Consider the following 16,236-nt stretch of genomic DNA (forward strand, 5'->3'; position numbering starts at 1 on the left):
CACCCTGGCGCCGGCCGGCCGGGAGGCCGCCGGTCGCGGCGCTCACCCTGGCGCCGGCCGGCCGGGAGACCGCCGGTCGCGGCGCTCACCCTGGCGCCGAGCCGCCGGGTCATGCCCCGAGCCGGACCCTGCAGACGACTCAGTGGGCTGGCGCTCGCCGCCGGCCTGACCCCGCCTCCGATAGCGGGCGGTGGTCGGCTGTGCTCGGCGCGCCCCGCTCGTCAGCGTCCGGCGCGCGTGGATAAAGCCCGCGCTGGGACGAGGAGAGAATGCGCGCCAGGACGAACGATGGCGAGGGTATTTTCAGCATAGCGACGAGTGGCCCTTCGCACCAGAATTTCAGCCGGAAGGGAAGGACTACCACGAGTACAAGCCAATATAAAATCACCCTATACAATGTACGCATGCGTTCGCGCAATGCGGTCCTAGCGGTCTCGTGACAGAGACGATACATGCCTACAACCTGTGCACTCTCGTGGGCCGTAGAGGCGCGCTCGCACGCGGCTATAAAACGGCTGTCTGCAGCGTGCCCGGCCGGCTCGATCCTGTATGGAGTCTCCATCAGGTAAAGGGCGCACTGACAAGCTACAAGTTTAGCTTTTCCGCTGGCATCGCTCCGTTCACAGGCAGTTTGTGCCAATCATCTATCGACTAGACTGTCTCCTCATTCTCGCGTGCGGTACTACATTGCTACCGGAACGGTGCGCCCCGAGCGAAGAAAAACGTCTTTTCGTACCAAAACACAACAGGCAATGCATCTGCACTGCGTCCTCGCTCCTGGATCGCAAAAGCCGAAGTATTGCGCTGCTGCCATCTTGTGGTGGCATTCAAAGGTAAACTCGCCGGGTGCTCCGCGCGGTGCCGTATGCTTCATTGATGGGTGTGTCCTGGTGGCCAGGGGAATTCAACCGATGCGCCAGCTCCTCTCCTAGGCCTGAAAGTCGGATTTAATGAATACTTTTGGGCAAAAATAGTCCCTCGTTTCGTGAGAGCGCAAGTCTGCCGGTCGACACATGTCATGGACATGGCTTTCCGTTGAACTATTACGAATGGTCATCGACAGTTACTCAAGTTCGATGTTAAAATTATACAGCGTTCATTGCCAAAAAAATAAGGAGTTCAATATCAAAATACAAACACCCAGACAGTCGCCTGGCGCAACTCTGATGGCGGCCAAAGCAAGGGTCGCTAAAGATTGGACGTTATGGGGGCCAGGATTTTGTCTGGTGTTCGAGGGGTGGGTGGCGCTCAGACCAGCAGCCCTGGCCGGCGCGTCGGCGGCTCGGGGCTGATACAGAGGTGATACCTGGGTCGGCCGTGGGCAGGGTGCGAGACCGCAGCTGACGGTGTGTGCCGTACGGCTCACCGCGGAGCGAGAGCGGCGGCCCACCTCGCTCGTCCGACAGCTGGTGGCGCATCGGCAGCGACAGCGGCGGACCGTCCCGGCCCTCTGCGGGAGGGGAGGGTGACGTCAGACAGCGGAGGACCGTCCCGGCCCTCTGCGGGAGGGGAGGGTGACGTCAGACAGCGGCGGACCGTCCCAGCACTCTGCGGGAGAGGAGGGTGACGTCAGACAGTGGCGGACCGTCCCGGCCCTCTGTGGGAGGGGAAGGTGACGTAACACAGCGGCGGACCGTTCCGGCACTCTGCGGGAGGGGAGGGTGACGTCAGCGACAGCGGCGGACCGTTCCGGTCCTCAGCGCGAAGGGAAGGGCAGTGCACGAGATTTTCAGTAGGTCGTCATCAATCGGTGCACGTCGGGGTGTCGAAAAGGGCAGGAGTTCTGCAGCGTTGTCATGACGTCAGCACCGGATCGGATAGGAGTTCCAGTCCGCGAGTGGACACATGGATCAGCTTGGAGCCAATCCGTGAGTGGACACATGGATCGGCTTGAGGTCAATCAGTGAGAGGACATGGATCGGCTTGGGGCCAATCCGCGGGTGGACACGGATCGGCTTCGAGCCAGTCCGCGGGTGGACGCGGATCGGCTTCGAGTCAGTCCGTGAGTGGACACGGATCGGTTTGGAGCCAATCTGTGAGAGGACACATGGATCGGCTTCGAGCCAATCCGTGAGTGGACACATGGATCGGCTTCGAGCCAATCCGTGAGAGGACACATGGATCGGCTTCGAGCCAATCCGTGAGTGGACACATGGATCGGCTTCGAGCCAGTCCGTGAGAGGACACATGGATCGGCTTCGAGCCAATCCGTGAGAGGACACATGGATCGGCTTCGAGCCAATCCGTGAGAGGACACATGGATCGGCTTCGAGCCAATCCGTGAGTGAACACATGAATCGGCTTGGAGCCAATCCGTGAGAGGACACATGGATCGGCTTGGAGCCAATCTGTGAGAGGGTACATGGATCGGCTTGGGGCCAATCTGTGAGAGGACACATGGATCGGCTTGGAGCCAATCGCCAGCATCGTTAGCTATTGGCATTTCATGTTGAGGAATTACTTTGCGTTGAACAAGGCACCTGCCAGGGCCACAATTACAGTGAGAGACGGAACGCTTGTGCTTAATTGTACGTTTAATATTATGCTTCTGAGAGGCATGTGCCAGACACGTACAAAAAGAAACGATTGAGGCGAACCCGCGTCACCACCATCGGCCAGGCGCCACGACCACCGGCAGCGTGCTGCTCACCTGTGTACTGCAGAGGAATGATGGAGGCGTCCTGCTGGTGCTTCTTCAGGGTGGACACCATGTTGTTGGTCGGGATGAGGACGGGCTCCGAGTACGTCACCTCCTCCCCCATCAGCGCTGGGTCGTGGTTCAGCCTGGCGGGGGGAGGCAAACGTAAGGCACGCACCGCAGGGGAGTCAGAGCTCGTGTAGGCTTGCGCGTCACATCGGGTGAAGGCGCGGTGAGCACGCTGGCGCACGGATCAGGTGTGCACGGGGGCTGCGGCGTGATGCTGCGGCCAATTCTCATCCCAGGCGTCTCGCACCCGCTCGCAGGGTCTCCTCCTTCCCAGTGGCGGCGGAACCACCGTCAAGATGATTATTTGGGCCTTAGGGCGCGCCGACCGCCCTGGGCCATCGTCAAACCTTGTGGCAAGGAAAACGGGCTTTCTGTTTTCTCCCATCGAACGTAACAGCGTGCTCGAAGTGTTTCATAGTTGCTGTTTCCGCCGGGCCACAGAACGCCGGCGCTGCTCCTCCACGTCCCTCAACCCTTCGCAGGCGGCGCACCTGGTGCCGCCGGCCTGCCGCTGGTCAAAGTACGTGTAGTCGGTGTCAGCGTACGGCAGATTGACGTCGTCCTTGCGGCAGCGGCGGGCGCAGCAGTGGCCGGCCGCGAAGCCCAGTGCCAGTGCCGAGATGGCCGTGGCGGCCACCACCAGGCCGAGCGTCTCCGCCGAGACCACGGCGCCATCTGTCGGCTCCCGATCACCTGAATAGGTCAGGGGTGCAGGGTTATTGGCCAGCTGGCGCCATCAGTCTCTTTGCCCCAGTATTTTTTTCTATCTCGGTAGTCAGATAGACAGTCAGTCAGCGACTTCCAGTTTTTAGAACTCCCACCCGCGGCGATCTGGGTAAAAGACACCGACAAAGTCACCTCACCCTCACATATCATCTACAGGGCGAATGGCCCAGCAAATGGCGGCTAACAGGGACGGGTCCTCGGGAATCAGACACCATGCGGATCCAAGGGGAGGTAATGTGACTATCTCCCAGAAATCCAGGCCACACAGCCCTTCAGAAACACGAGCCGTGACCGACTCGTATGCGGAGCAGGGCAGAACGTGAGTCTTGAGCAAGCAGAGTCCCCGGTTCAGGCGGGCCGATGGACCATCCGCCCACAGATTGAACCCAAAACGGGTATCGACCATGACAGCTAGCCACGTTCACGGTACTCCGACATATTTCCAAGTACGAATTACGAAAGTGGTTTCTTGTAAGCCAAGAGAGTTGGAGTTGTTATGCTGACAATAATAAATCTTCATTATGTCAGGAGGTACTAGTTAAGCAATGTTGCTGGGCAAACAACGGTTAGACTCACAAACTCGGCGTTTGCCGCATTCCTCACCATTACGAGGTATGTGGATGTCATGGCATATTGAAGTTTACTTACTGTCAGCACAACAACTTTCAACCCATGATGTCGAAAAAACAGAAAGTTACAACATTTCCTGCTTACGAACAATCTGACAGAGTTCAAATACAGACAAACTGGAGCTCGGTTAGAACACTTGCAAGAATGATATCTAACCTGATATAGCCGTGACCGCGGTAGCCCAATGGTTGGTTCACTGTTGTTACGGTAACCCGTGACTCTGCTACCTACCGCCGGGCTGACCCCTGACCTGCTGCGCCGTGCCCCGGGTAGCCGGACCGCGGCCGGTCGTGGCGTCCCAGGCCGGCCTCCGACTGGAAGGAGAGGGGCTGCTCGTGGCCGAACTCGTCGTCGGGCCGCTGGTCCGGTGCCAGCTGGTCCCGCGTCAGAGCCGGCCCTGCCAGCGACACACACGCTCAGCGGGCGACCTCGGCGGAGGGCCGCTGGTCCGGTGCCAGCTGGTCCCGCGTTAGGACCGGCCCTGCCAGCGACACACACGCTCAGCGGGCGACCTCGGCGGAGGGCCGGTGCCAGCTGGTCCCGCGTCAGGGCCGGCCCTGCCAGCGACACACAGGCTCAGCGGGCGACCTCGGCGGAGGGCAGCCAACGCACGCGCCACGCAGATTCTCCCGCCGGAGCGGAGCGGCGCGACAGCAGCCAGGCAGCACTGAACGACGGCTCACCAACAGCAAACTAGTCCGGGGTCTTGAATGAAAGAGATGGGCAAATAAGCATGTGCCATCTTGACACGCCAGCAGACGAGAAGAGCGATGCGGGTGCATGGCTGCATGACTGGCTGAAGCTAGGACGTGGCTGAACACGGATGTGCAGGGCACGACACGCAAGTGGAAACCCAGCGCGCGTCTTACAACTAGTGCCGCTCAGTCCCCTTTTCCTGATGAAATGGATGGTGCGCCTTGAAGTCATAAAAGCGCTCCAACCATGTCAATGGTAAGGCACGCACGAACGCGTAAGATCTGCCATCCGTCTCGAAAGGCAAGTGGCAGACTCGACTGACACTGCGGAAGCAACAATTGCTGCTAGAGACCCCTCCCGTAAGAGTCCTCCGGTTTCGACGACGCAGCTGCTGACGGCCGTGCCCAGCCCAGCCCAGCCGTGGAGGTCAGCTGTCAGCCGTCTTTGCTGACCTCGGCCCCGGCGATCGGACCTCGGCCGGCACTCACGTTGGGGACATCGCGGCGACACGCCGTCCAGCACGCTCTGCACCAGGTCCGACCTCGTGTGCGACTCGGGCCCGACGGCTGCACAGCGCATACGCCGCTGGTCCCAGGCACAGTACGGGTCTTGCAGCGCCACGCACTCGCTGCAACGCGCGGACGGGTCAGGGCTCAAAGTGCCACATCGCCGCTTAGATGATACGGCTGTGTGACTGATGGCATCCGATTGGTTATCCGCTGCCGGAGCTCCGGTCCGACCTGATCCGATCACTTCGCAGCCAGAATTGAGAGCGTCGCTATAAAGAGCTTGCGATAGGGCTCGTACAACTCATCAAATAAGATAATGGTTAGACGAACACATTAATCTCTAACTCCGCTCCCAGCTCCGCGCCGATTTAAAGAGGGAGCATGAGGCAGCATGCCAGGCTCTGGCAGTATCTGAGCCTCACCTGCAGATAGTGATTTTGTCGGCGTGACAGCGGTCCAGGGGGATGGAGATGACCTGCGTGTCGGAGCTGGCCACCAGGCGCGGCTGGCCGGCGCGACTCACGTGTATCCTGCGGACGGAGAACACCGCTGCAGGTCACACCCTCCCGCAGGTGACAGACACAGCCACAGGCCAGCCAGCGCAGATGGCAACTTGGCTTCAGCCTTATTGCTGACGTACTCATATTACGGAGACACCTGTGTCAAGGGAAGTGCAGCCAAGCCGTTCTATACAAAGCCAAGTTGCATGTATTTCTCAGTATAGATTTGCTTGTCAGCGCGCAGCCCACAATTCGGAAAGACCACCACAATCCATATTTCTCGACTATATGTCGAGGAATATGGATTGTGGGAGTCAAACTGCATGCCTGCAGTTTAACTCCCTGATCCCAAGCAATCACCGCATCCTTACAGCATGTTCCCTTGGCCTTGAACTGGTACCTCCTTTCCCAAGCACCCTCGCGCGCCCTTCAGCCCTGCGACACGAACAGCGGGCTAAGCATCGTGCCGTGGTCTACCTGTCCGCCGGCGCCGAGGCCCGCAGCCGCCCCCAATCTCCCCCCCCCCCCTTCCACCCCACCCCCAGCCGCGCCGTGAGCCTCACCCTCGCACAGGGTCCGTGGTGGGGAACGCCTGGATCTCCTCAATCACCACCGGCGAGGCCCTGCGCTGGTCGCTGTTGAACGCCTTGATCACGCGGCCGTTGTCTGAAACGGAGGCGGAGACGTCACGTCACGTTGGACACAAGCCGTCCCTCGTCCGGCCGCTCAGACGGCGGAGACGTTGGACACGAGCCGTCCCTCGTCCGGCCGCTCAGACGGCGGAGACGTTGGACACAAGCCGTCCCTCGTCCGGCCGCTCAGACAGCGGAGACGTTAGACGTGAGCCGTCCCTCGTCCGGCCGCTCAGACGGCGGAGACGTTGGACATGAGCCGTCCCTCGTCCGGCCGCTCAGACGGCGGAGACGTTGGACACGAGCCGTCCCTCGTCCGGCCGCTCAGACGGCGGAGACGTTGGACGTGAGCCGTCCCTCGTCCGGCCGCTCAGACGGCGGAGACGTTGGACACAAGCCGTCCCTCGTCCGGCCGCTCAGACGGCGGAGACGTTGGACACGAGCCGTCCCTCGTCCGGCCGCTCAGACGGCGGAGACGTTGGACGTGAGCCGTCCCTCGTCCGGCCGCTCAGACGGCGGAGACGTTGGACATGAGCCGTCCCTCGTCCGGCCGCTCAGACGGCGGAGACGTTGGACACGAGCCGTCCCTCGTCCGGCCGCTCAGACGGCGGAGACGTTGGACGTGAGCCGTCCCTCGTCCGGCCGCTCAGACGGCGGAGACGTTGGACACAAGCCGTCCCTCGTCCGGCCGCTCAGACGGCGGAGACGTTGGACACGAGCCGTCCCTCGTCCGGTCGCTCAGACGGCGGCATGCTTTGAGCATGGCGGGCTGGAATCGCTCCGCCCTGACAGTGTCGAACGTTAGCTGGTTTGGGGTCTGAAGTTACTCCATTGTCGTCTCATCCATTTACATATGCCGCATCTGCAATGGTTATCACGGAAAATTAAGATAAGCCTCAGCGCTTGCGTGCATTTGGAGCGAAACGTCGATGAGCAATCACGCATTTCCTTCAGCCCGACGCGGGCAGACCCAGTCCGCTACCATTCCACCCCAGTGACCGCCCAGCACCCTGCCCTTGGTCGTCAGCCGGCTGCCGTGACCGACTGACCAGCCCCGTCCCGCCATCCAGAGGTCGAACTGCGGCCCCGCTCGACGCATTCCTAGGGGTCGTCAGCCAGCGCCGGTCCCCGGCGGCACGGGGCGCGCACCGCCGGGCGCTCCGCGAGCCGCCTCGTCGCCACTGCTCCGGGCCAACTTCCGAGAACCGAAGCTATTTACTGAACCAATTAGGTGGCTGAGCTTTCAGCGGCCGCCGCAGCCGGCGGCGCCCGGTCGCAGAGTGGGCGGCAGAGGGGGAACACCGGTTTCCAACGGGGAGTTACCGTGGCCGCTTCTGGTGTTGCGGAGAGCTGTATTCTGCGCTTGAGAACCATCAAAGTATTTGCTGAAGCTACTGGGCGCGGATGCTGGCTACAAAAGGCTTTCGATGTGATGGCAGGAACTCGAAACCCGTGGCAAGGACAGGAACGCAATGACAATGTCTTATTAAAGCGTTAGACATGCTGGCAACCTGAGGCACACGAATGCGGATCTGAGGATCCATATGAAGTTTCAGACTGAACAGAAACGAAGTCATTTCATAAAATCAGCCACGTGGCATTGCCATTACGATAATGTCCAATTTAGATAATGGCACGAGGCTGAAGGACTATCTGCCGAGTTTTAAGTCCCAAATGACATAGGAAACTGCTGCGCGGGTGTCGCGCATAACTTTTCGCATCGAAGTTCCATACAACCTCGGAAATATCGTGACTATTCAACCGTGGCATGTTACGGTCCCCGAATTCGAGTGTAGAAATTGTCGGGCGCATACGACGCTCAGTCTCTGAGTGTCGCCACACAATGCATTCAAAGAAAGTGATTTGCAGACCTCTTCTCCCAGGCACCGACGGAACGTAACCAGTGGCTTGCCAACCCGCTGATCACAAGTCAGCAGTCGACAGCACACCGACACTGGTGTCAACCCGCTGATCACAGGTCAGCAGTCGACAGCACACCGTCACTGGCCGACGGGCGCCGCCACTGGCAGCACAACTCTGGGGGACGTCACTACACTGTAAACGGGGGCAGCTGGGAAGAATGTGGCTCGTGTGGAGTCGTGTTAGGGGCAGATTACAACTCAGTCTGAGCTTCGTGTCCACATGTCCTGCGAGGGCAGATCTTGGAGAATACAGGTCAATGCTGAACAGCAGTCGTTGCTCCTCGCTGCAAAACAATTAATCAATCACGATCCTAGAGACCCAAGGGCGGGAAATGAAATGGCGGGAAGACTCCCATTCAACTCCAAAGTTTAAAAGAGCAGCTCACAAGCAGGGGTCAAACGTCCAGAGGACAAAACAACATCGAACGATGAGTGGCCATTGCCTTCACCGTTCATATGAGGAAGATAGTCAACTCAATGTGATAAGCTCGAAGATACAAGGGAACCTAAGTTAGTGTATAAAGGCATCGAAGCATCATGAATTACACCGGCCCACCAATTTCACTAAACACAGTCAATACGCTCCAGCTACAGGATCGTCTATCTTTATGTCTGTTGAGCTCAAATGAATGACCCCAGGGATATAAACGTCTGTAACATATCTGCGGAACGCGGATCATATCCAGGACCATAAAACACCCACTTTTCGTTATATTGCAATAGCACACATCAACCAACCACCTCCTCTCAACACGCATCAGAGAGACACAGGCATTACCGTTGACTGGCCGACTATCCCTCACCTGTACCGACGAAGATGACGTCCACGTGGTGGCCGGCTGCGCCTCCGCCTAGCGTCCTCACACGCGGGTCCACGGCCACCGCCGAAAACCGGTACCTGAAACAAGGGGCGCCGCTCAAACCCGGCCCCCGCCCCGCAATGCTTACAGGCGGCATGGCGACCCAGGGCGCGCGGCGACGCGGCCCGGCCCGGCGATTCAGGGAGCCGACGCCGGGCCCGGACACGGCGTGACCTTGGCCCGACGCGGCGTGAGAGCGGCAGCCGTCGGCCGGCCGGGCGCGTGCGACGGACGCCGAGTCGGCCGCGACGGCAATATCCGAGCGTGGTCCTGCAGCGCGTCCGGCGGCCGCAGCCGGTGGGCGACAGCGGCCTGGGATTGGTTTAGCGGCGCCGGCAGCTCGGCCCGGCATGCTGATGACCGTCTGGCGGCGGCCGGCGATCCAATCAGCGGCGAGCGGCGGCGCCGCGGTCGCGCCGCGCCCCGTCCCGTCGCGCCAATGCAGAAACGAAATACGGAAATTCGGCGGTGTTGGACGGTGCGGAAAAAAGGAGAGCGGGTGTGGTGAATGACAAAAAGAGGGAGTGGAGGAAAGTCAGGGAAACACGCTGCAAATGAGGATGACAGAAAGACGCAGAACATGAAGCAGAAAGGGAGCGAGGACGCAAGTGTGGATGACAGACACCTTCCTTGCAATGATCTTCAAAAGGCATACGTGGCGGCCTGTAGGCATAGCCTCAAGAACCAGACGCAGCAGGTCTTCCCAAATTGATCGCAATCCTTCACGCATCCACTCCTGAACAGCTGCGCACGTGTTAATCTCACGCCGCCACTCCGCTGACAGCCCCGCTGACCTGGTGCTGGTCCGTGTCAAGATCGGTCCCCCGAAGAACGCCCCCACCGCCTCGTCCATCAGGGGGTGCGCCTGCACGAAGTTCAGCGTCACGTCCGGCAGCGCCTTGGAGTCGTTGACGCACTGGCCGGGTCTCGGCTCCGGCACCTACCGGACGAACAACCGCCTGTCAGCAGGGCACAACGACGATCGCCGCAAGGCCGAACGGTGCCAGGGCCTAATTATCAAATGCCGGATGTTGTCTCCGGTTCTGCACTTCTGTGCATCCATCAAAGGGTTTGCGAGTCTCGTTAGGGAAGTAATCCTACGCCCGCTCGCATCATTAACATCTCATCACCCGGCCCAGCGTGCTTTGTCCAATTTGCTGAACTCGGGGCGGGGATTTTCAGAGAACCTGGAAAGTGGATCAACACGGAATATTCTGGCGTTACAAGAACAGCTTGAGCGTGTGCCTATCACTGAACGCATTATAAGATATTTCCTGCTAGAACTGAGTGTCGTGCTCCGCACACAAAGGCGTACGGCGTAATTAAACATTATAAAGAACATCGCAATCGGTAGAATTTCAGATGAGTTCGGTGCCTGCCTTCCACGTCAAAGCCACTCAGTGTTTCGCGAAAGCCCTGTCAGGATCCAAATCAGTAGGGCGTGTTCTCGACGTACTTCGCGGAGCCAACATGTGGCGCCAACTCGCACTGAACTGCACAGCTGATCGGCACGACACTCAACTGTGCTTAACATTCTAGCTTCCAACGTCGCGTCAAAATTATTGGAATCTGTGGGGGTCGAAATAAGATCGGCCCAACACTGATGCAGAGAGAAGCATCTAGCCACGAGTGCAGGGCTACTGGCGAGCGTGCAGCGCCCCGTCCGCCGCACAGTCGTCTCACCCTGCTGGCCGGCACAGGCAGCCAGTTGGAGTTGAGCGAGGCGCGCTCTTTGAACGGGCCGGCGAACGCGTCCAGCACGCTCTGCAGCCGGAACGCGCAGACCGCCGAGCCGCCGATGGCGTTCGGCGCCGTGCTGAACACGCCGTACACGAAGCGGTTCTGGTCCCCGCCGTAGCTGCTCTGCACGACGTCCGAGACGGCCTCTGGAGGAGGGGGCGCGGGCGGGTCACACGGCGTCAGTGGCGAGGCGGCGAAGGCGGCAACTAAGGTCAGTCAGGGAAGTTAGGCGGTAGGCAGAGTGATGCGCTGACATGGGTAGGAGCTGTCGCATTACTATAATGCGTTTCTTTCCTACACATGTCACCACTTTCTGGGGGGTCCCAAGACAGGCTGAAGGCTAAGAGAACCAAGCCGGCGTCCGCGGGTGACACTCACGGATCTCGTCGAAGTAGAAGGGGAAGTCGCCGCCCACCGAGCAGTTCAGACGAGTCTTGACGTAAGACGTCCAGGCGTGCTTGAACCGGTTCGGTCCGCCGCTGTCCTGGCGGCACACGCGCGCCACGCGCGAGTACACCCGCTGAAACGGAGCGTGGCCACGGTCGGGTGAGCGGTGAACGGCACGGGGGAGGGAGAGCTTTCAGCAGTCCATGCAGTTGTAGAGTGAAGTCAGCTTACAGGGAGCGCGCAGTCTGCAATACAGGGGAGTTTAGAGTGCAGTAGGCTTTAACACTGCACAGAGACGCTGTGAGCGGACCCATGGAACCTGCTGAGCACAAATCGACCCCGAGTTCACCCGACAACTATCGACACCGCAGGGACGGAGAGCATCAGCCTGACCCCGCCATCGTCACCGGCAGCTCCCGAGTTCGCCCGACAACTACCGACATTGCGGGGACGGGAGAGCATCAGCCTGACCCCGCCATCATCACCGGCCGCTCCCGAGTTTACCCGACAACTACCGACACCGCAGGGACGGGGAGCATCAGCCTGACCCCGCCATCGTCACCGGCCGCTCCCGAGTTCACCCGACAACTACCCACATCGCATGGACGGGAGAGCATCAGCCTGACCCCGCCATCGTCATCGGCAGCTCCCGAGTTCACCCGACAACTACCCACATCGCAGGGACGATGGAGCGTCATCCTGACCCCGCCATCGTCACCGGCAGCTCCCGAGTTAACCCGACAACTACCCACATCGCAGGGACGGGGGAGCATCAGCCTGACCCCGCCATCGCCACCGGCTGCTCCCGAGTTCACCCGACAACTACCGACATCGCAGGGACGGGAGAGCATCAGCCTAACCCCGCCACCGTCAACCACAACTACTGACGCCGCAGGGACGGAGAGCATCAGCCTGACCCCGCCATCGTCACCGGCAGCTCCTCCCCATCACTCCCGGGACGAGCGCCCGGGGCGCCGCCGCCAAACCGGGCCGCACCAGACAGGGGAGGCAGGCGAGGAGGTCGTTTGATTGCCGGAAGCCACGGCGCAAGTTAAAGTTGGACAAATGACCCGGCGGGGAGCCGAAATTGACTCCGGCAGGGGTGGGGGCGCGCTGCGCGGGGCCGGATCGGGGCCGTCATGAGCGCCGCAGCTGGTTCAGGATGTCACTCGGAGATGAAAATGGCTCGGGACAGTTACGGACCGGTGACTTTGACCGAGGGGGAGCGCACCCGCGCCCATGACGTCACTGGTCTCGTGACGCGTCTGGACGGGGTGCGCCGGCTGGCTGTTGTTTTTTTCGGGGCGCCGACTGCTTGAGGTCACGTGGCGCCCGGCCCACCGGCTGGCGGCGGCTGTGATGCAGCGCCAGATGACGAATTAGCCAGCTCGCGGAATGGCTTGAATTGACTGGTAAACTTTGCCGAGCCATACAGAGGTCCAGATTGCTTTCCGGATGCTTGTCAAATCGACGGTGAGCTGCGTTTAACGGAAAGCACGGCATTCCAAAATTGAGAGCTGCCTCATCGAGCCACGCCTTGATACAACGTCGTTTTGTGAAGCCATTTGAGAAATTGGACAATTATTTAAACATCCGCACCTTTCGGCAATGAGTCCTTGAGACATAATCCTGCAGGATTCAAGTTCATGTCATCGCTCAAGAGAACAGAGCTTTGCTATCAGCATTGGGCTGGAAATATGGTGTGGATAACGTTGCAATTGGTGAGGATTTGTCACTCGTTCTTGCTTTCATTAACACATTACTCAAAGATTGTGGTAATTAAAAAAACGCGTTCCGAGTGCCGCTAAAACGAATCTCCGAGCGACCAAAGTGAATGACACCAGCTACGACCTTTAATAACTCGCACGAGCGGCAGCGAAATGAATTTAATCACCAAAGGCAGCGAAGAGATTATGAAAGGGAAAGGCAATGCAATTGAAGCGATTAACAAGAAGCGAACAAAATGGAGAGAGCTGACAAATCTAAAGGAGAAGTGAAATCCAGCCACTTGACGGCCCTCACCTTTCCACAGTTGATGTGCTCCACCGCTTTTTCACGCAGAAAGAAATACACGTGCTCGCCCAGGGCAAATGAGTTGACGAAATGTGGATCTGAAACACGGACAGACAGCTTATGAAATACGGGACACGGTGCGGATCCTGACGTACGCGAGCAGCAACATTGCGGATAGAATGAAGATGGAACTGTCGTCCTCGTCTGGTGTCTTGGCGCCAACACACCAGATGAAGACGATAGTCTGAGCAATCATTTCATTTGTGATATTCACGTAAATAGCTCCTTAAACGAATAGCTTCGTCACCCTATTGGAGCAGGCAACATCAACAAACTGCTTGCGCAGCGATGCCGAGCACAGTTCCGACGTGAGGACACGATACGTTTTTGCACATCAGGTTTGATTCTAACCCTGGGGATTTATTTCGGTAGTTATCAACAGAGCTGTTTAATAGTCAGCTCCGGTCATCATCGGTCGGACACGTTAACAATGCTATGCAATGGCTTCGGCGATCTGCCGGTCGTGTGATGCGAAACTCCGGGGCTTCCGCCTCCAGGCAGCGAGTGCCGAGGAAGTGAGGACGACCCATCATTAACAGCCAGGTGCACATATTGCGTCCCCCAAGCTGTGGGCAATGCAAATCGTCATTGAATTATGCAAAATTTGAGCCAAGGCGGATAAATGCAAATAACTCTGACGAAAGGTTGCTTGACTGAATTCGCAAAACCTTATGCTCGTGACGGCTATTGTCGGCTTTGACCCATGACCACTACTTTGGGCGACTTGGCTTGCATAGTAGTCGTTTGGGTGAGAAGAATTTCCCATATGACCGATTATATATCGCGGTACATCGAACAGCTGCATTGTTTTAGGAACTGCCCATAGAAATGGCAATGCACATGACAATGCACATACTCTGACAATGCACATACTCATTCCAACGCACACAATTTTCCGCAAATGATGAAAAGGCGGCGAAGATCCAGGCTAAGTCAACGTCGATCCACCACCCCGAGTTTGTGCACTCTTCTGTCAGGCAGAGGAGAAAACTGGACCCTGCTTAAAATGCCCCGATTCCGACCCTGGAAGCCGCACGGGTGTGTTCTGAGATCCTGAGCGTGCAGTGCTCGCCCCCTAGTCCTCGTCGTGCGCAGTGTTCACACTCCCTCATGATGTCTCCATTGCATGGCAGCGTCACGAACACGAGGTACCGTGACTCGGTAACGGTGAGCATGTGAGGTGAGCCCACCCGCTCAGCGCTCAGCGCGTCCCGCTCAGCGCTCAGAGTACCCCACTTAGCGCTCAGCGCACCCTGCCCAGCGCTCAGCGCTCAGTGTACCCCCACTTAGCGCTCAGCGCTCAGCGCGTCCTGCTCAGCGCTCAGCGCTCAGTGTACCCCACTTAGCGCTCAGCGCTCAGCGCGCCGCGCTCTTAGGCGCCCGAGGAGGCCGGAAGAAGGTGGGAGGGTCGGGCCCGCGGGGTCGGCGTGGGATCTTGTCAGGTCAGGTCAGGTCTCAGCTGGGCCGAGCGGGCGCGACAGGGACAGGAACAGGGCTCCCTGCTCGCCGCCGGACAGGGAGCCACGCCCCCGGTCGTGCGGGACCTGGCAGCTGGCGGCGGTCGCGCAGCGGACGGCGGTCGCGCCGGCCTGAACAGCTCATCGGGCACGCCCCGCACGGCCGGCTCCAAGGCCGGGGCGGGGCCGCGCCGCTGCAGCCACGCCTCGGAGGCCGGACCGGGTCAGGGAGGAGAGCGGCGCAGCTCGGCGGATGACGAACAGAGGAAACGTATCTCAGTATGGAATCTGGTGAGGTAAGCTGTTGCCACTCGCAGTTGGCTGACAGCTTTTTCACAAGGTTTACGCATAGTGGCTGATAAACTGGGCAAAACCCATTACAGTGCGCTGTTAATTTTCAATGGACCTCGATACGTCAGGTGGCTGTGTGATGGGCACCAACAATGTCACGTCCAGCCCTATCGTCACCAAGGACGATGCAGTGTCCGCAAAAATATTCAAATCGTCATCTCGTCGATCAACGGGATCTAGCATATCAGATATATTGCTCCGACAACCCAATATCGGTCATGTGCTCCGGGACTTTACACATAAGAGATATGCTCCCAGCCCAGTAGATCGCGTTATGTAAGCTGGATACAAAATGAGCGGGAAATTTTCAACTGTTCCGAGAAAAGTTCTGCTGACATCTATTGCTGGCTGTTGGCATTCATCATGCTGGCTGACACCCATTGGGTTCAAGAGTATTCACATACCCGACCTCGCATGTTCCATTTGGCAACATATGGGTGCCCGTGCGACGTTGGGTTCAAGTCATAAAAGCAAATGTTTTTTTAGAACAGTACTGCGTATCCCATTAAGAACGATAAAACTCTGGCTTTCCCAGGAGACAAGACCGAGACTTGTGACACTGACGCGATTAAAGTTGCCACAAACACATCAGCGGACCCCATTAGCGGGAGTTGGCAGTCCCCCCGAGCGTTATGCCCGGACTGGCAGCGCGCGCCCGCCGCCGGCCAGGCCCAGTCGGCGCCCACCGTCCAGGTCGACCGTCTCCCACTTGTCGGTGCGCAGTCGGTCCCGCAGGATCAGCGCGTCCTGTCCGGAGAAGTCGGCCGCCGTGCCCACGTACAGCTGGCCGTCTGGAATGGGATACATCGCGCTCAGAATGGGAAACATTGTACGGCTGCTCACCTGGAACGAATCTGGAGCCAGACAGACTGGGCTCAACGTGGAGACGGCAATCTACAGCTGGTCACTTGGAACGGATCTGGATCCAGACAGACTGGGCTCAATATGGAGATGGCAATGTACGGCCGGTCACTTGGAACGGATCTGGATCCACACAGACTGGGCTCAAAATGAAGATGGCAGTGTACGGCTGGTCACTTGGAACG

At 58.9% G+C, this 16,236-nt stretch overlaps 1 protein-coding gene across 1 annotated transcript in view; it reads right to left on the bottom strand.

The window, feature by feature from the left end:
• Positions 1-96: 96 nt before the first annotated feature.
• Positions 97-16,236, bottom strand: part of LOC119109026 (semaphorin-1A) — a 61,476-nt gene continuing 45,336 nt past the window's right edge. Inside the window, exons 8-21 of the mRNA XM_037232568.1 lie at positions 15,877-15,981; positions 13,332-13,420; positions 11,301-11,442; positions 10,866-11,068; positions 9,977-10,122; positions 9,126-9,220; positions 6,332-6,434; positions 5,691-5,798; positions 5,248-5,387; positions 4,314-4,460; positions 3,199-3,400; positions 2,651-2,784; positions 1,307-1,450; positions 97-934 (exon numbers count right to left, since the gene is read on the bottom strand). Coding sequence (XP_037088463.1) covers positions 828-934; positions 1,307-1,450; positions 2,651-2,784; positions 3,199-3,400; positions 4,314-4,460; positions 5,248-5,387; positions 5,691-5,798; positions 6,332-6,434; positions 9,126-9,220; positions 9,977-10,122; positions 10,866-11,068; positions 11,301-11,442; positions 13,332-13,420; positions 15,877-15,981 — 1,865 coding nt within the window. The 3' untranslated portion in view covers positions 97-827. The remainder of the gene's footprint in view (positions 935-1,306; positions 1,451-2,650; positions 2,785-3,198; positions 3,401-4,313; positions 4,461-5,247; positions 5,388-5,690; positions 5,799-6,331; positions 6,435-9,125; positions 9,221-9,976; positions 10,123-10,865; positions 11,069-11,300; positions 11,443-13,331; positions 13,421-15,876; positions 15,982-16,236) is intronic.

This window comes from Pollicipes pollicipes, unplaced genomic scaffold (genome assembly GCF_011947565.3).
Source record: "Pollicipes pollicipes isolate AB1234 unplaced genomic scaffold, Ppol_2.1 Scaffold_7223;HRSCAF=8565_pilon_pilon_pilon, whole genome shotgun sequence".
Classification (NCBI taxonomy): Eukaryota; Metazoa; Arthropoda; class Thecostraca; order Pollicipedomorpha; family Pollicipedidae; genus Pollicipes; species Pollicipes pollicipes.